General features: G+C 42.9%; 1 protein-coding gene across 11 annotated transcripts in view; it reads right to left on the bottom strand.

Annotated features, from left to right (window-relative positions):
* The window catches only part of TJAP1 (tight junction associated protein 1), a 56982-nt gene that overhangs the window by 4429 nt on the left and 33677 nt on the right, over positions 1–18876 (bottom strand). For all 11 annotated transcript variants that reach the window (XM_054977179.1, XM_054977221.1, XM_054977154.1 and 8 more), the window contains 7 exons: positions 17727–17778; positions 10626–10784; positions 7957–7985; positions 6286–6447; positions 5025–5091; positions 1536–1643; positions 1313–1396 (listed from right to left, as the gene is read on the bottom strand). In XM_054977179.1, the coding sequence (XP_054833154.1) occupies positions 1313–1396; positions 1536–1643; positions 5025–5091; positions 6286–6447; positions 7957–7985; positions 10626–10751 (576 nt within the window). In that variant the 5' untranslated portion in view covers positions 10752–10784; positions 17727–17778. The remainder of the gene's footprint in view (positions 1–1312; positions 1397–1535; positions 1644–5024; positions 5092–6285; positions 6448–7956; positions 7986–10625; positions 10785–17726; positions 17779–18876) is intronic.

Here is an 18876-nt window from a genome sequence, read left to right as displayed (position 1 = left end):
TGAGTCCTTGCACCAGGGCATAAAGACCAGGTGAAGCCCCATTAGCAAAAAAAGAAAGGCAGGGTGGTAGTCTGAATAAGTGTATGTCACTGTACAAGATCTCAGCTCATCCTTCCCAACAATGAATCACACAGAAGACAGATGCATCAAAGCCCTTCTTCATGAACACATAGCTTGTCCTATTAATAACATTTTATTCACTTTGCCTCTTCAGGAACGACTGAGCACACAATTGCCTGAACACACAATTTCTTTTGTGTGTTCAGGCAAAAAACATTGTGAAAAATTACAACTTTTTTTAGGGGGCAGGGTTTATAGAAATTGAATCAGGCCTTAGCATAACATATGTTTCTACAGAAGGTAAAGTATGATAATAGTGATTTTTAAAAGTGTGCATGATTTATTGCTGCTGTGTTTGATAATGCATTTTATTATTTTATTAGTTGTTCCAATGTTTCCAAGCCACCTTGAGCACAGGTATAAAACAGAGCAATGTTTTTAAAAACAAGGAAAATCAGCAATACTAGAAATTGTCCAAAATTTTATGACATAACCAAATAGAAAAATGATCTGTCACCCTGCTAGCCCTGTTTTCAGCAAGCAGAACACCCAAGGAACAGAAGCAGCATCTTGCTTCTTGCTGCCTTGTTTCTGAAGCAAGTGTTTCCTAATTGCATAAGAAAAAAGGGGATCAACACCCCTCTTCAATCAAAAGAATTCAAAACATCTGTAAAGCAAGAGAGGCAAGAAATACTGGTCATAACTGAGATGTGAATTCTGAGGAGTGGCATTAATTTGGTGAAAATTAAGCTATAAGGTTGGCTGTATTGCACTGTTAAGAGAACCTTTGAAATGGAAGAGATCTTTGTAGCAGGATATGGCACCCATATTGCACAAAGCCCTTAGTACAATAGTTAGTTGTATGATTGGTTAAAAATGGGTCCTTCTTTCCTCCTCTAAAGCCCTCAGCATTCATTACTTTTCATTTGGGAAACAATTTCCCAACACATCACACACAAACAACCAGCATCACTTATTAATGGTGCACATCTATATAATAGCCCCTTTACACATGACCATGCCAGTAATAAATGATGCTATTAATATTGTATTCTGAGAGTAAAACAGTAGCATCTGCAGTGGCTCTGAGATGGAATGGGCCACTAGAGAACCTGCATATTATAAAAACATGAAAATCACTAAAATGCAACCTACACCATTCCCCCATGCAAGCTTCTTCCCCTTCCCTTTTTTACTGCAGGGAAAAGAAATTTACTAAATGGCAACCCAAAAACACAAAGCCACCACTCACATCAGCAAACTTGTGATTCCGAAAGTGAGATTTGTTGCACTTCAGGAGCTGCACTGCCAAGTTACAATCCTGACGATATCGCTCCTGCCAAGATAACACAGGAATTCACTTACTCTATGTATTCGCCAGCATGTATACCTCATGTTCAGGAAAAAGTGAACAGACCAGCTATTCCCCTCACTCCCATCTTCTTGTACTTGATATACAAAGAAAGATTACTTACATTAAGCTCTTCCAGTTTATTAATGGTAGTTTTGGCATCTAGTAGCTTGTTAGTGAGCTCCACAATTTCCCAATCAAGGGTTTTCCGATCCATCTCGGCTTTTTTAATCTGGAGTACAGGAATATGAAGGAGGTAAATCCCACTAGCTGTCTGATTTTGCTCCTATCCTAATCCCTTCCAAATACGTTCCCCGTGTCATGCCATATAATACAAGAAAAGCAACAGCCCTGTTTCCTTCTCAACTGAGAATCAATTCCACATCAATTTGCTTGGAAGACTCTTATGCACATCTGCTAGCTATGAAAACAGCCTGCACATGAGCTTTCCCTAGCGCAGTTACTTTTCATATCTATTTTGCAAGCAGACCACGCAGAGGATGATGCCAGCATGGTGATTTTGCACAGTAAAAAGCTTGAGGATGCTCCCAATTGTGGCAAATTGGATGTAAACTATCCCTGAGTTACTATAGGCACGTTTATTAAAATGGAGAAGCTGCTTTAAAAAAGGCCTATTCATCAACAAATGGACTAGTGACTAGCCCAGCCCCCATTTAATTACATCTTCTCTTGCCTAAACTTTCTTTTGTTCCACTAGTAGCTTGTCTTGCTTCCTTGTTCAACCTACAAGTGGTAAAGACACATCTCTGACCTTGTAGGGTTGGGTCCCCCCCCCTCAACAATCTACATAGGTATACTTGCACCTCCTAGATATGGCCTTTAATTATAGAATATAGCACCTCCTGAAGATTCCACCACCATGTGTTTTCATTATGTTTTTAAGTCTAGTTACAGGGGAGGGGAGCACACACTTGCTACAATTTTAACTTTAAAACCCGAGTATCAAGGTGGATCTTCCAATGTCACAGGCTGCTCAACTCCTAGGTTCTCAGACCACAAGGTTCAGTTCTTCTCCCCTGCCTTTATTATTACTACTACTACTACTACTACTACTACTACTACTACTACAACAACAACAACAACAAACAATGTTTGATTTATATACCGCCCTTCAGGACAACTTAATGCCCCCTCAGAGTGGTTTACAAAGTATGTCATTAGTATCCCTACAACAATAATCACCCTGTAAGGTGGGTGGGGCTGAGAGAGCTCCTAGAAGCTGTGACTGACCCAAGGTCACTCAGCTGGCTTCAAGTGGAGGAGTGGGGAATCAAACCCGGCTCTCCTGATCAGAGTCCCACGTTCTTAACCACTACACCAAACTTTATATACCTTTGTCATCCCTACAACTAACCCTGACCAAAAAACCCTGATGTATTTTGCAGATAAAGCAAACCTGAAAACCTAACCAAAGCATGGAAATTTATAAAAATATATTCATAGTAATCTGCATAGATGGTGCAAATAAAGCAATTATTTTCTTATATTACATAATTTATTCTGCTTCTCTCAGTCACAGGGAAAGAAAGAGAACAGTGCAAAGCTCCTTGAAATTCAGGCTCTCTGAATTTCACTAAGCATTTCAAACTATCTTTACAGACTTAAGGACTAAAAACTGACTATTAAAATGAAAATAGATTTGAGGGATGCTTATTTTGTATCAAATAAACGTTTTTGCTCTTGTGAAGCAAGATCAGAGGTGTGAAACAATCTGTACTGGCAAACAATTTAGAAGGTCAGTTCCCCCTACCCTATACCCCCCCAAGATTTAAGTGAATGGAATCAAAGACCCCCTACTCTAGTAATCATGGTTTTGGCCCTCTTGCATATCCTGCACCAACAGGTGCTCTGGTACAAACATAAAAGACACACAGGCATAAGCAACAAATTTCACTAGACTTGCAACTGGTGAATCTGCCTTCCTATGGGAAGTATGGAGAGCTGTGCCAGACAGAAGATGAATAAACTCAGCAGGAATGCAGATGCTCTGCAAAAATTATCAGGGATGGATGTAAGATTTATACTGGGATTAAAGTGTCTGCATGTGCATACACCACCTCTGGGGCTTGTTCATTTGCTCTCCAAGGCTCCTCCAATCTCCAATTAAAAAGACACATGCAGGGTGTTAGTCTCGCTGAAATTCTCAGCAGAGAAGTTCAGAAGAATTCTGCAGAGAGTGCACACATACTGATAATCCAGTGAAGAGTGGAAACTATTCAAGCAGAGCCTAATGCAGTGACTGAAGCACAGACAGGGCAGTTCTTTAAAAAGCATAAATATCTTTTCATACCTTAAAAATGTTTAACAACCCACAGAGATCCCAGGTGAAAAGGTGGGAATGCAACATTTGCCAACATACTAAATTACTGGAACTGCACCTCTCTAGAGAGACAGTAACCATACGGTGGGCTCCAACTTTCCCCACACAGAGTGTGGTCTAGGCTGGGGTCCCCTGCCTTTTTGAGCCTGCGGGCACCTTTGGAATTCTGACACAGGGTGGAGAGCACAACTATAGAAAGGCTGCTGCAGGAGGCAGAGCCAATGAAAAATGTTGGGGAGTGTGGTCGTGTATAAATCTAATAGTAACAGTTCAGGCAGGAGCTCTGTTTAACAGGATGCCTTTTTAAATTAATAGATAGTTTGAAATATTTTCTTGTATATACACAGCTTCACTGCACAACTGAAGTTAAGATCCTTGTGCTATGGTTGCAGCTACTGTCAAACAACTTAAAACAAATCTGCACTGCCAATTACAACAACAACCAATCAGAAGTTCTGCTGGGCAAAAGCCCCAACGGGCCCTGTCCTCTTCCTAAAAACACTTGGCAGGCAGTGAGAAAGGTGTCTGCAGGTACCATGGTGCCCATGGGCACCACACTGGGGACCCCTAATCTAGGCAATCACTTAATGTAAAATGGAGCAACACATGGTATGATCTGTGGGCTATCACAGGCCAGGCCTCCAAGGTCAGATGTTTTATTCTGACTCAAGTTGCCAGCAGTTCGAGCTTCTGGGGCCCCAAGGGAAGGACACTGCAAGTGGGGCTGATTTACACGTGACCAACAATGGAAGTGGACAGGCTGAGACATGGGAAGAGAAGAAAGAAAAACAAACGAAAAGACGCAACTGCAAAAATCCAGCTTTGACTGAGAGAGGCCTGAGAGGTGAGCGCACCCAGCGTGTGCCAGCAGCAGCGTAGGAAGGAAGAAGAAAGAGAGGAGAGAGAAAAGAAACAGCCATGAGTGTTATGAATGCACACAATACATAAATGTTGGCTCCACTCAGATAGTCCACAACCTATGATGAACCGCCCCACCCAGATCATGCAGAAAACATCACATCACATATCTGGCACTCTTTTATAAAAAGCTGACACAAGGCAAATCTGCATGCAGCTACACTGCAGAAGCTCCACAGTATACAACACAGAAGATCTGGAAGGCAAGTCCCACCCCCACCCAGTCAACAGATCTGTCCTAATGCACCAGCATTTTAGTATAACTGCACAATAATGCTCTGCCTTACAAGCCCTCCCATTAGACAGGGGTTGGCCCTCCCACTCTCCCCATTACAGGTCCAGCAGGTCAGTTACCAGGGCATGCAGCTTCTCCTCCAAATCCTGATTGGTTCTTTGTGAGGCTGTATAACTATTCTGCAATCTGAAAACAGACAATTGAGAGTTCAAGTTATTAAACTGAAACACCACCAGAGATTAAGCAGTATGAAGTTAAGAGTGGATATGCAGATTTGTAAAGGAGCTGTGCTATGGCTCCACCGTACAGTTTTCTATATATCTACTGTGTATATGGAAGGATTTGGCTTTTTTCATAGCAAGGTTAAGAATCTGAACTGCATCTGTCAGTCTACAGAGAGTTGGAATGCTATAGTGACAGTCAGGAGAGGAACTAAGTCTAAAGAAGCAAAAGGAACCGATATTGTCCCAAACCAAGAAGGAGGAAGGCTGAAAGATAGACTCCTTATTTTTAATTAGAGGAGCTTGTCTCTGCCCAAAGAAGAAATCAGAAACTGAGCTGGGTATGAGCTCAAGCCCAGTACTGAATCACTATGGGGTTTTGGGGAGAAGGGTATCTCCTGAACTTCCACTAAGGGGCCTTCACCACAACACCTTTCCCAGTTCTAACTACCTACCAACTCCAGACAACTGGAGCAAAACACTGTATCCTACCAACTGAGACAGACTTCCTCCATGTACTCCTTCTTCCAAGTGGCTCCTTTTGACCCCTGAAAAAGGGTGCATCTGCATAAACAAAAAGCCATTTGGGAAATACAGTGAGGAAACTGGTGGTTTTGTCTTCCTCACCCCACCCAAGCCTGCACAGCATTTTGTTCACATAGGTCCTGCAAGCTCCAGTATCAGATTTTTGGGGAGACAAAAGAGAAAGCTGGGGAGGTGGGAGTGGAGTGCAATGAAATTCTGAATCTGCAAGCATACTGCGCCGATAGCTGATAGGATACAATGCTGTGCTTGATGTAGCAGTGGACTTTCCTTTCTTCTAGGCTCAGATTCTATTTTGGTGCACTTTTAATAGTATTTACATATTATTTCTAGACAATAATAAGTCAAGAAGTTCTAGGATACAAAATAAAAAAGGAAAACTTCTGGCTTTTCAAGTGATTTCTTAAGATCCTTGTGCCAAAGGGGGGTGGGGGGTGGGATTTCCCAGACACAAGATGATCAACAGGATTCATACAACAAACTGGGGCTATTGTGTAGATGGCTGAAGACATATTAATGCTTCCCTCAATGACCCTGAAAAACACCCCACAAGCAGCTGGAGTGTTAGGAAGCAACTTTTGCACCATCACCATGGAAGCTTATGGAGTGGCCATACCTACGGAATTTGTCCTTAAATTTCTCTAGCTCCTCACGATTCTGGCCTAGCTCCATCTCCAGATAGTCTTGTCCAGACTCCAACTCCCTCTCCATTGCCTCCATTTTGTTGGTGACATAGGCCAGACGTCGACGCAGCTCCTCATTCTCATGCTGCAACAGCCTAAGGCAAACAGCATGTCTCAGTGAATTACAGGAGCTGTAGGCATCAACACACACACACACACACACACACACACACACACACACAGGTCTAGCCTCACTTCCAAATTATGGACCATTCTGCCTCAACAGATGGTCTCCATTACCTTCTCAGTTTAGCTGAGAAGGGGCAAAGGTAGGAAGGAGATGTTTTCTAAAAGATGGTAAGATTTTTGCACTAGGTTACTAGGTGTGCATTTTAGAAGGAGTTTACATATTTTTCCCATGGAGTTCTCTCAAGGTCTGAAATTGTTGTAATTTGCCCATGGTTCATATTCTTATAACTATACCCTATACATGAAAAACAAGCTTCATTTTCCAAAAAGTGAAAGTCTTTCCAATAGAAAAAAGCCTCACAATGTGGAAGCATGTTTAGAAAGACAGTGTGGTGAAGCAGTTAGAAAGCTAAGGCGACCCCAGTCCAAAACTCTGTTCAGCCCTGAAGCTCCCTGGATGATCTTAGGCCCACCACTCTCCCAGTATATCCCATCTCTCAAGGTCACTGTAAAGATAAGCTTGAGGAGGGGCTGGATCATATATTACCTTGAGCTCCTTGGAGGAAGGGTAAAAAAAAACATGGTAAGATGCATGAAATGAGCCCCCAAGCCTAGCACCGAATACTCCTTTTGAGGGGAAAAATAAACACTAATCACCCCTAAGCCTTCCTGCCAGACAAGGAAGTACAGAACAATCTACTACAGGGAAAAGGTTTTTCAGACTCCTGGCTTGGCATCACTAAGATCTACTGGATTCCTACAGGTTCTTTTAAATTCCAGCTTGGAAACTCTAAAGATAGGCCAAGAGGGAATAGGATCAGCAGAGCTTGAGGCTGACATAAAAAGAGAGATTTTACGTGTGGTTAAAATAATATATAAGCAGTATTCTATGGCACCTGGAGAGGAGCCTTCTCTTTTGATGCTTGTTCTGTCAAGGTTATGCTTATAAGTAACAAGCCCTCTGAGCACTGGCAAAAAGAAAATATATTCTTGGGACAGGAAAAACATATTCCAGCCAGCCATCCTAGAGACAGAACCTTTTATTAAGCAGCAGACCACCCAGCCATGCAGCAGCTGCTTCTCAGTTTACAGTATTTGGATTAAATGCAGCAGCCAGATGGGCTACACTGCTCAGGTGTCCTCGACTGGATGTCATTTAATAATTTACATGCTGCCATGAAAAACTAACAAGGAAGGACATAAGCTCATCTCCATCTGGCTGGTAGTCCTCCACCTATGCAGAGGAAACCCACCTCTACCTTTGCACAGGAAATTTGGCTCAGTTTCCAAGTCCGTGAGTAGAGTTGGTCTACAGAGAAAGATGTGGCTAACACCTTCACACAACAGCTTCAGAAATATATGACAGTGAAAAACATCTTTTCATATCCATCGCACAACATGATAGCCTAGGAAAGAGAAGACGAGTACACAAAGTGCAAAATGACATGAGAACAAGAAGGGAGCACGATACTTACTTCATCCTCTCAGCATCTGTCAGTGACTCCTTTGCAAAAGAGAAAAAAAGAAGTCAGAATCTTCTAAAATACATGGATCAATTTCTAGAGCTACCAACTGAAATACGTAAATGCCTGAGGGAGACACGACATTCTTCCACACACGAAGAACTCTGGGTAAGTCCCATCCCACATTCTCAGAGGATGTACACCTTAGGGCAAAAAGCACACTTGAAGCCTATGAATAAGACAGTGAATTGGATAAGGCTAAATTCTACACTCAACCCCTGGCTAAACTTTGTCAGCCGTCAGATGGATTTCTTACAACGCTACTTATTTAAGTGTTAGCATGTCACTCTTTCCATTAAACATACTCCAGTCGGCTCACAACAAATAACTTGTATAATTTTTATTCAAATTACCAGTGTAATTTGTGCACTATCATGTGCTACAACCCATTCGTCATTGCTCTGACACTCCTAACAAGTGAGAACCACCAATAAATTGGGTATATGCCTTCTTAGATCCCAGGGAACACTTTAAACGCACCATTCCTCCAGCAATTTCAGGGAGATCGTCTTCCTGCCCAATGTTATCTTTCCAATAATGCTATGAGATAGATTATGCTAAGAGATGCTAACTAGACAGTCGTATCAGAAGAGAGATGCAGCTGTAACTCACAGCATCTTCAAGATACAGAAACAAAAGACCAGGGCAAAGAAATGTTGCAATTCACTTGACCAACAAACCTGTTTTTTGGGTAAGAAAGTGGTTGACAGCTTACAGTGGGTTTGTGAGCGCTCAAATACATACATGCACACAACAGTGGCATTTACTAAGCTATCTAGCCAAACAATTAAGCTGCAGCTAGGACTTCCCCACCCAAACACAGGCATTTTGGTTCAGCATATTGGTACTCCACAGCCTTAAGGCAGATAAACAAAGGCAGGAGGTTTGATAATGAACAAAGGGTGTCAGTGTCAAAGCCAATGTCAGAGATAGAAAGCTGTTCCGTTTTCTACTCAGATTGAAGTATTCCAACTATGCAAATAGAGCACGGAAGCACAGAAAAACATCGACCAGCTTCAAAACCAAGGCGGGTCAGTCTTGATGGTCAAAAGTCACTAGAGCCTTCTCAGTGCAAATGGATGGTCTACTGGAGAAGCAGGAAGCCCAGTTTCCTATTATGTGAATCATCTCCTCACACAGATGAGCCCAAGTGGGGACCAGGATATAAAGCAATTCCTCTATACACAGGTAAACACAGGGAGGTAAAACCTCTTAGAGAGAACCAATTTTCCCCACCAGAGTCCAGAGTTGTAAGAGGAGAGCTCAACTACAGGCATGTGCTCCTTATTCTAGCTTTACTGAGTACCTACCTTGTTTAATGCTAAGCTGAAGGAAGGGGAGATTCTAGGTGAAATACTGCCCTCCTCCTGGATCCTGCGTAAGGGAAAGGAGTAGGAACCTTTCTCCATGTAGCTTGACTCCAACACAGACTTCTGGCCATGCTTGCAACCCAGAGACTGTAGACATGCATGCCGCAAAGGCTGCTTATTAGAGCTGGGCCCTTTGTTACTCCCTCCCTCCTGATCAGGTGCCTTCAACAAAAGCTGCTGCTGCTGCTCAGAAGACACCCTTGCCAGACCCAGACCAGCCAGGTGTTGCAACTGATACTGACTTAGATCCACAACCTGACTCTCCATGGAAAGGGGCTCCTCCTTGCTGTCCTCTCTCATCAGAATAGGCTTCCTCCTTAGCCTCACAGCCCTCTCTGTTTCCTCTGGTGGCTTCTTCTGGCAGGATATAATTCCAAATCCCTCACTTCTCCACTCTGCCTTTTTCCTATTTTGGTGACGGCTTTTCCCGGCTGTCCTCTTCGCACCATCAAGCCAACTTTCTTTCTGCCTTTCTGGTGTGGAGCATCTGGGAGAAGTGAGTAAATCCTGGCTTCCTTCTCCTCCTCTGCATTGTCCCAATGAATGCAACTGGACAGGGCTTAGCACTCTGTGGGTGATCTCATCCAGGAACCTGGAGAACTGGAGCTTCTCCTCTGTGATCTTTTCTCTTTGGCTGATGCTGTTTTGCTCTGCTGTGTGCTTGCTCTGCCTGCTGAGGCACACTTGAGGATCACTATACTTGCGTGAGCAGCGGCTACAGGCCAGAGTCTCCACTGAATGAGACTTATGCAAGTTCTCAGGCTGCACTTCCAGCATTTCTGTCTGCTTCAAGATGCCTTTGAGAGGTAGACGGATAGGTGAGACATGGAGCTTTCTAGGTGCCAAGACTTCAGCAGGTTCTTTGAACATCAAGGAGCGCTCCAAGCTCCTGCTCTTGAAAGAGCAGGTTGACCGCTGGCCTTCATCTTGAGACACTGTAACTGTCTCTACACTGCGGCTCATGAACTTACCGAGCTGCCTGCGGCTCAGCTGCTCGCAGTGCTTCCCACTCCGCTTCCCCATTCTCCCACTGTGAAGTAACACAGGGGACATTGTCCGACTCTTGAGGTTCAGCTGTGCACTGCACCCTGATATTTCTTTGTCACTGCTTGACTCCAAGGACCAGGAAGAAGAAAAGTTAATGTTGCATACCTCATACCCATCCCTCTGCTGTTTGAGACGTCCTGCCTTGGTGTAACTAAACCCTTTCTGCTCACGGACAGGGCTTTTAGTGGCCCTGGTTTCAGTTACCTGACTTTGTTCTGCCAAAATCACACCATCTTGGTCATCACGCAGGGTGGGCAACTCATGCCGAATCTCACGGTGCTGTGGAGGAGCCTTGCGGTAAGGCTTCTTGGAAGGTATGGTACTTGTCATCGTCCCTCCTGCTTAATTTTCTCAACAGGTCACCTGCCAACAGCAGACATGACAGAGAAAAGGAAGAGAGTCACAGATATCCCATCCAGCCCAGAGATCTTCCCACAAGGCAATCGGATATCTTGTGTCCCACAGCAGCCACACATCCAGAGAGGAAAAGGAGGCAGGCCAGAGCCTTGGAACAGGAGCTGCAATGAAAAGGGGGACGCAGAGAAGCACTGGTGTCCTCCTAGCCAGTAAGAGCAGAACACCAGCTCTTGCTCTGTCTCTGTTGTGCATGAGCACGCACACACTCCAACATACAGTGTATGTCCAGATTATATATAGCAAACAAGAACAGCCTCAGAGCAGCATATCGATTAGGCTCTTTAGGAAAGGCCATTTCCAATATGGAAACTGAAAACCTTAGAGGCAGTAATGACAAGAGATATTGATCTTGTACTGTCACTGCCAAGAGGGACTAAATGGGAGAGAGCAGCAGACATTAAGCACACAGACAGGCTGAAGGAGCTGCACACTTGTACTTGTAAAGCAAAATTACTCCCATATGTGGGAGGGATAAGATAGCAAAAGGAGGCACTTTTGCTGCCACTTTGCCAGACAACTAAGGGCAAAGTTAAGAGGCATTCTCAAGGCATAAGTAATTCCCATTGCTAAAAGTTGCTGGGATACATTTCTGTTTAGGGTTTGGGAACACAGGTTTGCATTCTGTAAAAAAGTATGACCCATAACATCACCTACCTGTGTCAAAATCCAGGACTCCATACACCACATGTAGTTTATAAGGGAAATACGGGGCAAGGCAGGACTGGTATGACATTTCTGAAGACCCAACAGAGGCCTCCATGTTCTGTTGAGTGGGTAAATAAAAGCAACCAAAGCCAGCTCTCAAAGTGCTGCCAGTCAGGAGTACAATCATGTCAGCAAGCACAAGGCAAAAAACAAAGAATGTCTAAACCCATCCAGAAACTGGCTGGAATACTTGATGTAAGCTAGGCCTTGCAGCCTCACCACCCCATAATCCTTAATATATAAAAGGTCATGTATCCGAGCTGCAACACAAATCTCTGCAATCTTGTGAGCCACATCACCTCCAAACAGTATTGCCTCCAAACAGTATGCTCATAAAAACAGGCAGTTACTCTGTTTACTCTCAGCTAGAATACACCTAACCAGGATTCTTCATCAGCAGCAATCACAAGTAGTATCTGCTTTAAACAGAGCATAGCACAATCCTTGGCCTTAGATCCTAAGAGTAACTCTGGAATGAATGTAATTTCAGGCGGGTGGTCATGTGAGTCTGTAGAAGAGCAAGACTTGGGTACAATAGCACCTTAAATACCAACTAGATTTCCAGGGTATGAGCTTCCAAGAGTCATTTGTGAGATATATGGAATGGAAAAAGGAAGGAGTCCTTATAATCCAGGAACAGGGTGGGAGAGATATTATAAATTAGAGTGTCAGGAAGCTAGCTTTAATACATGTTGTAATTAGTTTGACAGCGCACGGGCACAAATTGTAGAAAATTAGCATCTGTAATGTAAGAAAAATCCTGTCCCAAGTCAACCATTTCCCCAAATTTGCAAATAAACAATTTCAGCAATCCTGTGTTGCCATTTTCCTTTGAAGTTTCTTTGCTTCTCCCACTGGTTTTTGAATGTTGTGATTTTTGACATCAGATTTATGTCCATTTTGTGAAGGGATTGACCTATTTGTCCAATATAGAGTTGAAGGGCATTGCTGACACTTAATGGCATACATAACATTGGATAATGAACAAGTAGATGAGCCTGTGACGGTACAGCTGGTGCTGTTAGGTCCAGTGACTGTGCTGTCGGGGTGAATATAGGGACAGAGCTGGCATCTTGGTTTACCGCAGACCCTGGTCCCAGAGTTCATGTCCATGTATTATACTTAGCTTCCTGAGATCTTTGACCCTGAAAAGCTCATATCCTGGAAATCTAGTTGGTCTTTAAGGTGATATGGCACCTGAATCTTGCTCTGGAATGAATGATCACACAAGTAACAGTGTCAAATAGTTCCACTACTAACACATTTATCTAGTGACAGCCAATAAACTTCAGTCTGTTGAACTATCTGTATTAAGACATTGCAACTAATCCTGCAAGCCAGGCACTGGGGAGAAACATCAAAGAATGACAAATCAGTTAAGACAGAAGGGTCAGGAAAGGAACGGCAACAAGGCAGGGTAAAGGTATGATAATTCTGCACACACTTTACAGAAGGATGCTGTGCATTGATTTCTAGATGCTCTCACAAGCAGTTTCACTCTATTCCATCCTGTGAAAGAAATGCACTTCCTTGAGCCAATGTGTGACAAAGACTAACCCATCACAGGCCTCACAACCTTGAAGATTCAAATATGCTTATTTATAAGAAAGTGAGAAAAAGGGGAAAACAGCCTTGTGAAGCACTCAAGCTGCATTCAAACATCACAGTAAACTCTGGTACATACACCATGATTTTATCAAACCTTGGTTAACTGCAATATCTGAACACAGATGGTCCAACGGACTAGAATTTATCAGCTGTCAACAAGCTGGACTTCAAGCTAGGGTTTGTAGTTGGCTTGTTAACCATGTAAGAAGAGCCGCACAGGGTCAGACCAGTGGTCCATCTAGTTCAGCCTCCTGTCTCACCCAGTGGCAAAAGGGCACAGAGTCCAAGGCCTTCCCCTGATGTTGCCTCCAGGCAGTGGTATTCAGAGATTTATGGCCTCTGAACATGAAAGTTCCCTTTAGTCACCTTAGCTAGTAGCTACTGATAGACATATCCTCCATTAATCTGTCTAATCCCCTTTTAAAAGCTGTCTTAGGCCTCTGGCCATCACTACATCCTCTGCCAGCAAATTCCCCATTTTATTCATTAATTGTAAGCAGTATTTCCTTTTGTCCATCTTCTATACTAACACGTTGTGATTGCTGTGGGGACAATAACATACTTCGTAAACTGCTCTGAGCAGGCATTAAGTTGTCCTGAAGGACGGCATTTAAATCTATCTATCTATCTATCTATCTATCTATCTATCTATCTATCTATCTATCTATCTATCTATCTATCTATCTATCTATCTATCTATCTATCTATCTATCTATCTATCTATCTATCTATCTATCATTATTATTATTAGCCAAGTAACCCTGATCTGTGAATACTTAAATCCCAGAGATTGGAGCCAGGAACAGACAAGATGGATCTTCCTACACACTGTAAAAACACCTCAGGTTTGCAGAAAAATCTGAAAACTAAATGAAATACACTTGGGGTTAAGTACAAATAAGGATCCCTCACTTGTTACTGAATCGATTGCTCCTACTGAATCTACTATCAACTTCACTGGATGTCCTTGAGTTCTACTATTTTAGAAAACAGAGAAAAAGTTCTCTGTTTGAGCAGAACTAAACACAATATTCCAAATGAGGCCATGCCATCCATCTTTATGAGGCATTATAATATTGGCCATTTCATTTTCAATCCCTTTCCTAATAATCCTCAGCACAGAGAGTGCATTTTTCACTGCTGCATCTCATTGGGTTGACACTTTCATTGAGCTATCCACTACGAGCCCAAGGTCTCTATCTCTCAATCTCAGCAAATTAAAATCCTATTAACATATACTTGAAATTGGGATTATTTTGTTCCCATGTACATTAACCTTACCTATACTGAACTTCATTTGGCACATTGTTGCCCATTCACCCAATTTATGGAGATCCTCCTGGAGCTGTTCACAGTCAGCCTTGGTTTTCATTATTGTGAATGATTTTGTGTCATCTGCAAACTTGGCCACTACACTATTCCTGCTCAGTTCCAGATCATTTACGAACAAATTAAATGGCACAAGCCCCAATACAGATGTTTCTGGGACCCCACTGCTTACTTTCCTCCATTGGGAGAACTGTCCATTTATTCCTTTTCTTTGCTTCTTGTCATTTTTAATCCATAAGAGGACCCATCTCTTATCCCATGACTGCTAAGCTTACTCAGGAGTCTTTGGTGTAATACCTTGCGTTTTGAAAGTCTAAGTATATCACGTGTACTGGGTCGCCATTATATTTATGTTTGTTCACTTTCTCAAAAAACTCCCAAAGGTTAACAAGGCAGGACTTCCCTTTGCAGAAGTCGTGCTGATTTTCCCTCAGCAGGCTTTGTTTCTCTATGTGCCTAATAAATTTGTCTTTGATTACAGTTTCCACTAATTTGCCTGGAATAAATGTTAGGCTAACTGGCCTGTAATTTTCCGATTACCCTTTGGACCCTTTTTTAAAAAAAAAATCAGTGTAACATTTGCTACTCCATTTAACAACAACAACATTCAATTTATATACCATCCTTCAGAACAACTTAACACCTACTCAGAGTAGTTTACAAAGTATGTTATTGTATTGTCGAAGGCTTTCACGGCCGGAGAACGATGGTTGTTGGGGGTTTTCCGGGCTGTATTGCCGTGGTCTTGGCATTGTAGTTCCTGACGTTTCGCCAGCAGCTGTGGCTGGCATCTTCAGAGGTGTAGCACCAAAAGACAGAGATCTCTCAGTGTCACAGTGTGGAAAAGATGTAGGTCATTTGTATCTACTCAGGAGGGGTGGGGTTGAGCTGAGTCATTCTGTAAGAGTTTCCCAGGGTGTGGAATGCTAATGGCGGGAGGCTTCACTGTATCCTGAGGCGGTTCTTTTGCATATGGATTGGTGCTTGATGTGCTAATCTTCTCTGCAGGGCTATTGTCGGGTGTGGTGTGGACCTAACTTTCAGTTAGGTCACAAGGTCTATAGGAAACCAACTCATACTGATCGGTACTTACACAAAAACTCCAATCACCACCCCCGACAGAAAAGAGGCATAATGAAAACATTAGTGGATCGTGCAAGACGGATATGTGAGCCGCGCTTTCTCAATGAGGAAATTAATCATCTAAACCACGCACTTCAGGCAAATGGCTACTCCAGAAATGAAATCCGAAGAGCAATCAAACCCAGGATGAATCAAACAACCAAGGAAAAACAGTCACCTACAGGAAAAGTGTTTTTGCCATATATCAAAGGAATTACTGATCAGATGGGAAAGCTTATGAAAAAGCACAACCTTCAAGCAGTATTCAGACCCACCCGAAAAATACAACAGATGCTACGATCAGCAAAAGACAGCAGAGACCCCCTCACCTCTGCAGGAGTATACCGTATACCCTGCAGCTGTGGACAAGTTTACATCGGGACCACAAAGCGTAGCATCCAGACAAGAATAAAAGAACATGAAAGACACTGCAGACTTGGACAGCCTGAAAAATCAGCAGTGGCTGAACATAGCCTAACTCAAACAGGGCACAGTATCTTATTCCAGGACACCAAAATACTGGACAACACTTCCAACTACTTTGTCAGACTGCACAGGGAAGCCATTGAAATTCACAAGCATAAGCAAAACTTCAACAGGAAAGAAGAAACCTTAAGAATGAACAGAGCATGGGCTCCAGTTCTGAAAAACACCAGGCCAACAAACACTCCACACCCGACAATAGCCCTGCAGAGAAGATTAGCACATCAAGCACCAATCCATATGCAAAAGAACCGCCTCAGGATACAGTGAAGCCTCCCGCCATTAGCATTCCACACCCTGGGAAACTCTTACAGAATGACTCAGCTCAACCCCACCCCTCCTGAGTAGATACAAATGACCTACATCTTTTCCACACTGTGACACTGAGAGATCTCTGTCTTTTGGTGCTACACCTCTGAAGATGCCAGCCACAGCTGCTGGCGAAACGTCAGGAACTACAATGCCAAGACCACGGCAATACAGCCCGGAAAACCCCCAACAACCAAAGTATGTTATTATTATCCCTACAACAAACACACTGTGAGGTGGGTGGGCTGAGAGAGCTCCTAGAAGCTGTGACTGACCCAAGGTCACCCAGCTGGCTTCAAGTGGAGGAGTGGGAATCAAACCTGGTTCTCAAGACTGGAGTCCTGCCACTCTTAACCACTACACCAAACTGGCTCTCCACATATACTTGTCACAGAGCTTGTATGGTGTGATCTGTTGTGACATCTCAATGTACAAACCACAGTTTGCTGAGTAGTACTGTTCCTCGGCCACAGAGATTGCAGTATAGGGAGCAACTACTGGGAAGCAAAGAAGAGACAAGAAGCAACCTCGAGTTTACATTCAAATCCAAGTTTACTAATCATGTCTGGAGTCTAATCAGTTTCTTGCAATTAAAGAAGCCAATTCAGTGGTATCAGTACAGCCTTACCTTCTTATAGAACAATTAGCAGTTTGGATTAAGAAGCCACAGTATGGCTGTGCATGCATGACAGATGGAGAGTTTAAAGTAACCAAAAACTGCCTAGAACCATCCAAAGCATAAGCCCAGGCATATCTGTACAACTAAAGTTCAAAAAGTAGGTACTCAAAGTGCTAAAGATGGCATTTGGCTGTCCCTGTGTCCTCAAGGGGACAGCAATCAATGTTCAGCTTAAATGGCACTTCCTGTGAGTCGTACTAGTAGTCTGACAGAAGGTCTAGAACAAATGGCATGTTTTGCTACCTCCTTTTCCTCAGCATCAAATAGGTTAATATTAATTAAAATATGTTTTATCCTACTTTATTAGAACACAAATCACAACACTTAATACTCAGCAGAAGCAAATACTAGAATAAGCTAGAGAGAGAACATGCATACTTCATAAAACACTGTAAAAACCACTCCTGTATAAACAGGTTTGTGAGTGAGGATGGCATGGTTCTTAATTTTGGGGTCATTACTGAAAAGGCCCTTCTCTGTCCCTGGCAGCTCCCTCACACATGGATAACTAGGAGTCAGGTATCCCTGGTTGATCTCTATGGGGGAGTAGGGTTCCACAAGGAAAAGTCCTCTCAGATACACAAGACACACGCTGCAAGGACCTCACAGGCCATCGTCCTAGCTCAGCTATACAGGTGATCTGACTTACTTACCAGCCCGAGTTCAGATGTGTTGCCTCATGGAGGTGGCACTCAATCCAAAGACCTAAAAGGAGAGGGAACCAAAAGAAGGCTTACAATGATGACCAATGCCACACTTGCTCTTCCTGCTGTGGGCATCTGCATCATCTCATTTCCAAGCACTCATGCAAATTCCAATTCCAGGAGCACTTTATCCATGAACGGGAATATTCTGTGTGCTAAAAAACAGCTCTGCCTAAAGCTTCTTTCAGCTTCCAACCTTAAGAGCAAAAGTCACTGAAGAAGGAGGGCAGGAAACTTGCTTTGTTTTTAGAATAAAAGCAGAGATCTTCAAGAAGTAGAATTCCATAGGAGAGCCTAGAGTATATATATGTCATGCAGAATGTGGCCTATCTAGAAGGTGAAGCTTCAAGGTTTGCACACCAAGGCAAGGAAGAATCAATCATTCCAAGATGCTCGCCATAACCAGAGGAGTTAGTATTATTCTATGCTATCTATGCACAGACTTCTTACTGAACAACAACTGGACAATGGTGTTAGAATCTGGCTTCTTGACAATTACTACCAGGGTTTATAACAGCCTGGCACCATTCCTTATTGAACAGAGATTGCAGTAGCCAGAACCCTCTCTCTTCTATGTCACATACAATAAGATTCAGAAGGCATATTCCCAAGATCGAAAGCCTGTGAATGAAGCTTCACATGGAGCTTCATTTATCAACAGGAAAACAACTCTATAAACATTACCATTAAAATGACTGCAGCTCAGGCTAAAACAGTAAGTTCTAAAATTCAAAATGTTTAACATCTTGGAAGACCTGCACATATTCTCATTTACTCTATGGGGCAATGTTGGTGTTTAATGTAATGATAATTTCACAACAATTAGTTTTTGTCTTGTTCATTATTCCATCAGATAGCAGTGCTAAAGTACTGATCAATAAAGACCAGCTAGATAAAAGGGAGGTGGCAACAGGTTGCCATGAAAGAAAAATCAGTGCAGGCCACAATTTCTGCTAAACATATTTTTGTATTAGTGGAGGGGGAGGGATGGTTCTTTCCCTAGAAATGAACTGTGATGCTTCGTTACACTAAAAAAAAAATTACAATTCTCTCTCTATATATATCTTCTCTCAGACTGAGACCAAGTTGGACTGGCAAG

This window comes from Eublepharis macularius, chromosome 1 (assembly GCF_028583425.1).
Source record: "Eublepharis macularius isolate TG4126 chromosome 1, MPM_Emac_v1.0, whole genome shotgun sequence".
Taxonomy (NCBI): Eukaryota; Metazoa; Chordata; class Lepidosauria; order Squamata; family Eublepharidae; genus Eublepharis; species Eublepharis macularius.
This window is presented reverse-complemented; position numbering and strand designations above follow the sequence as displayed.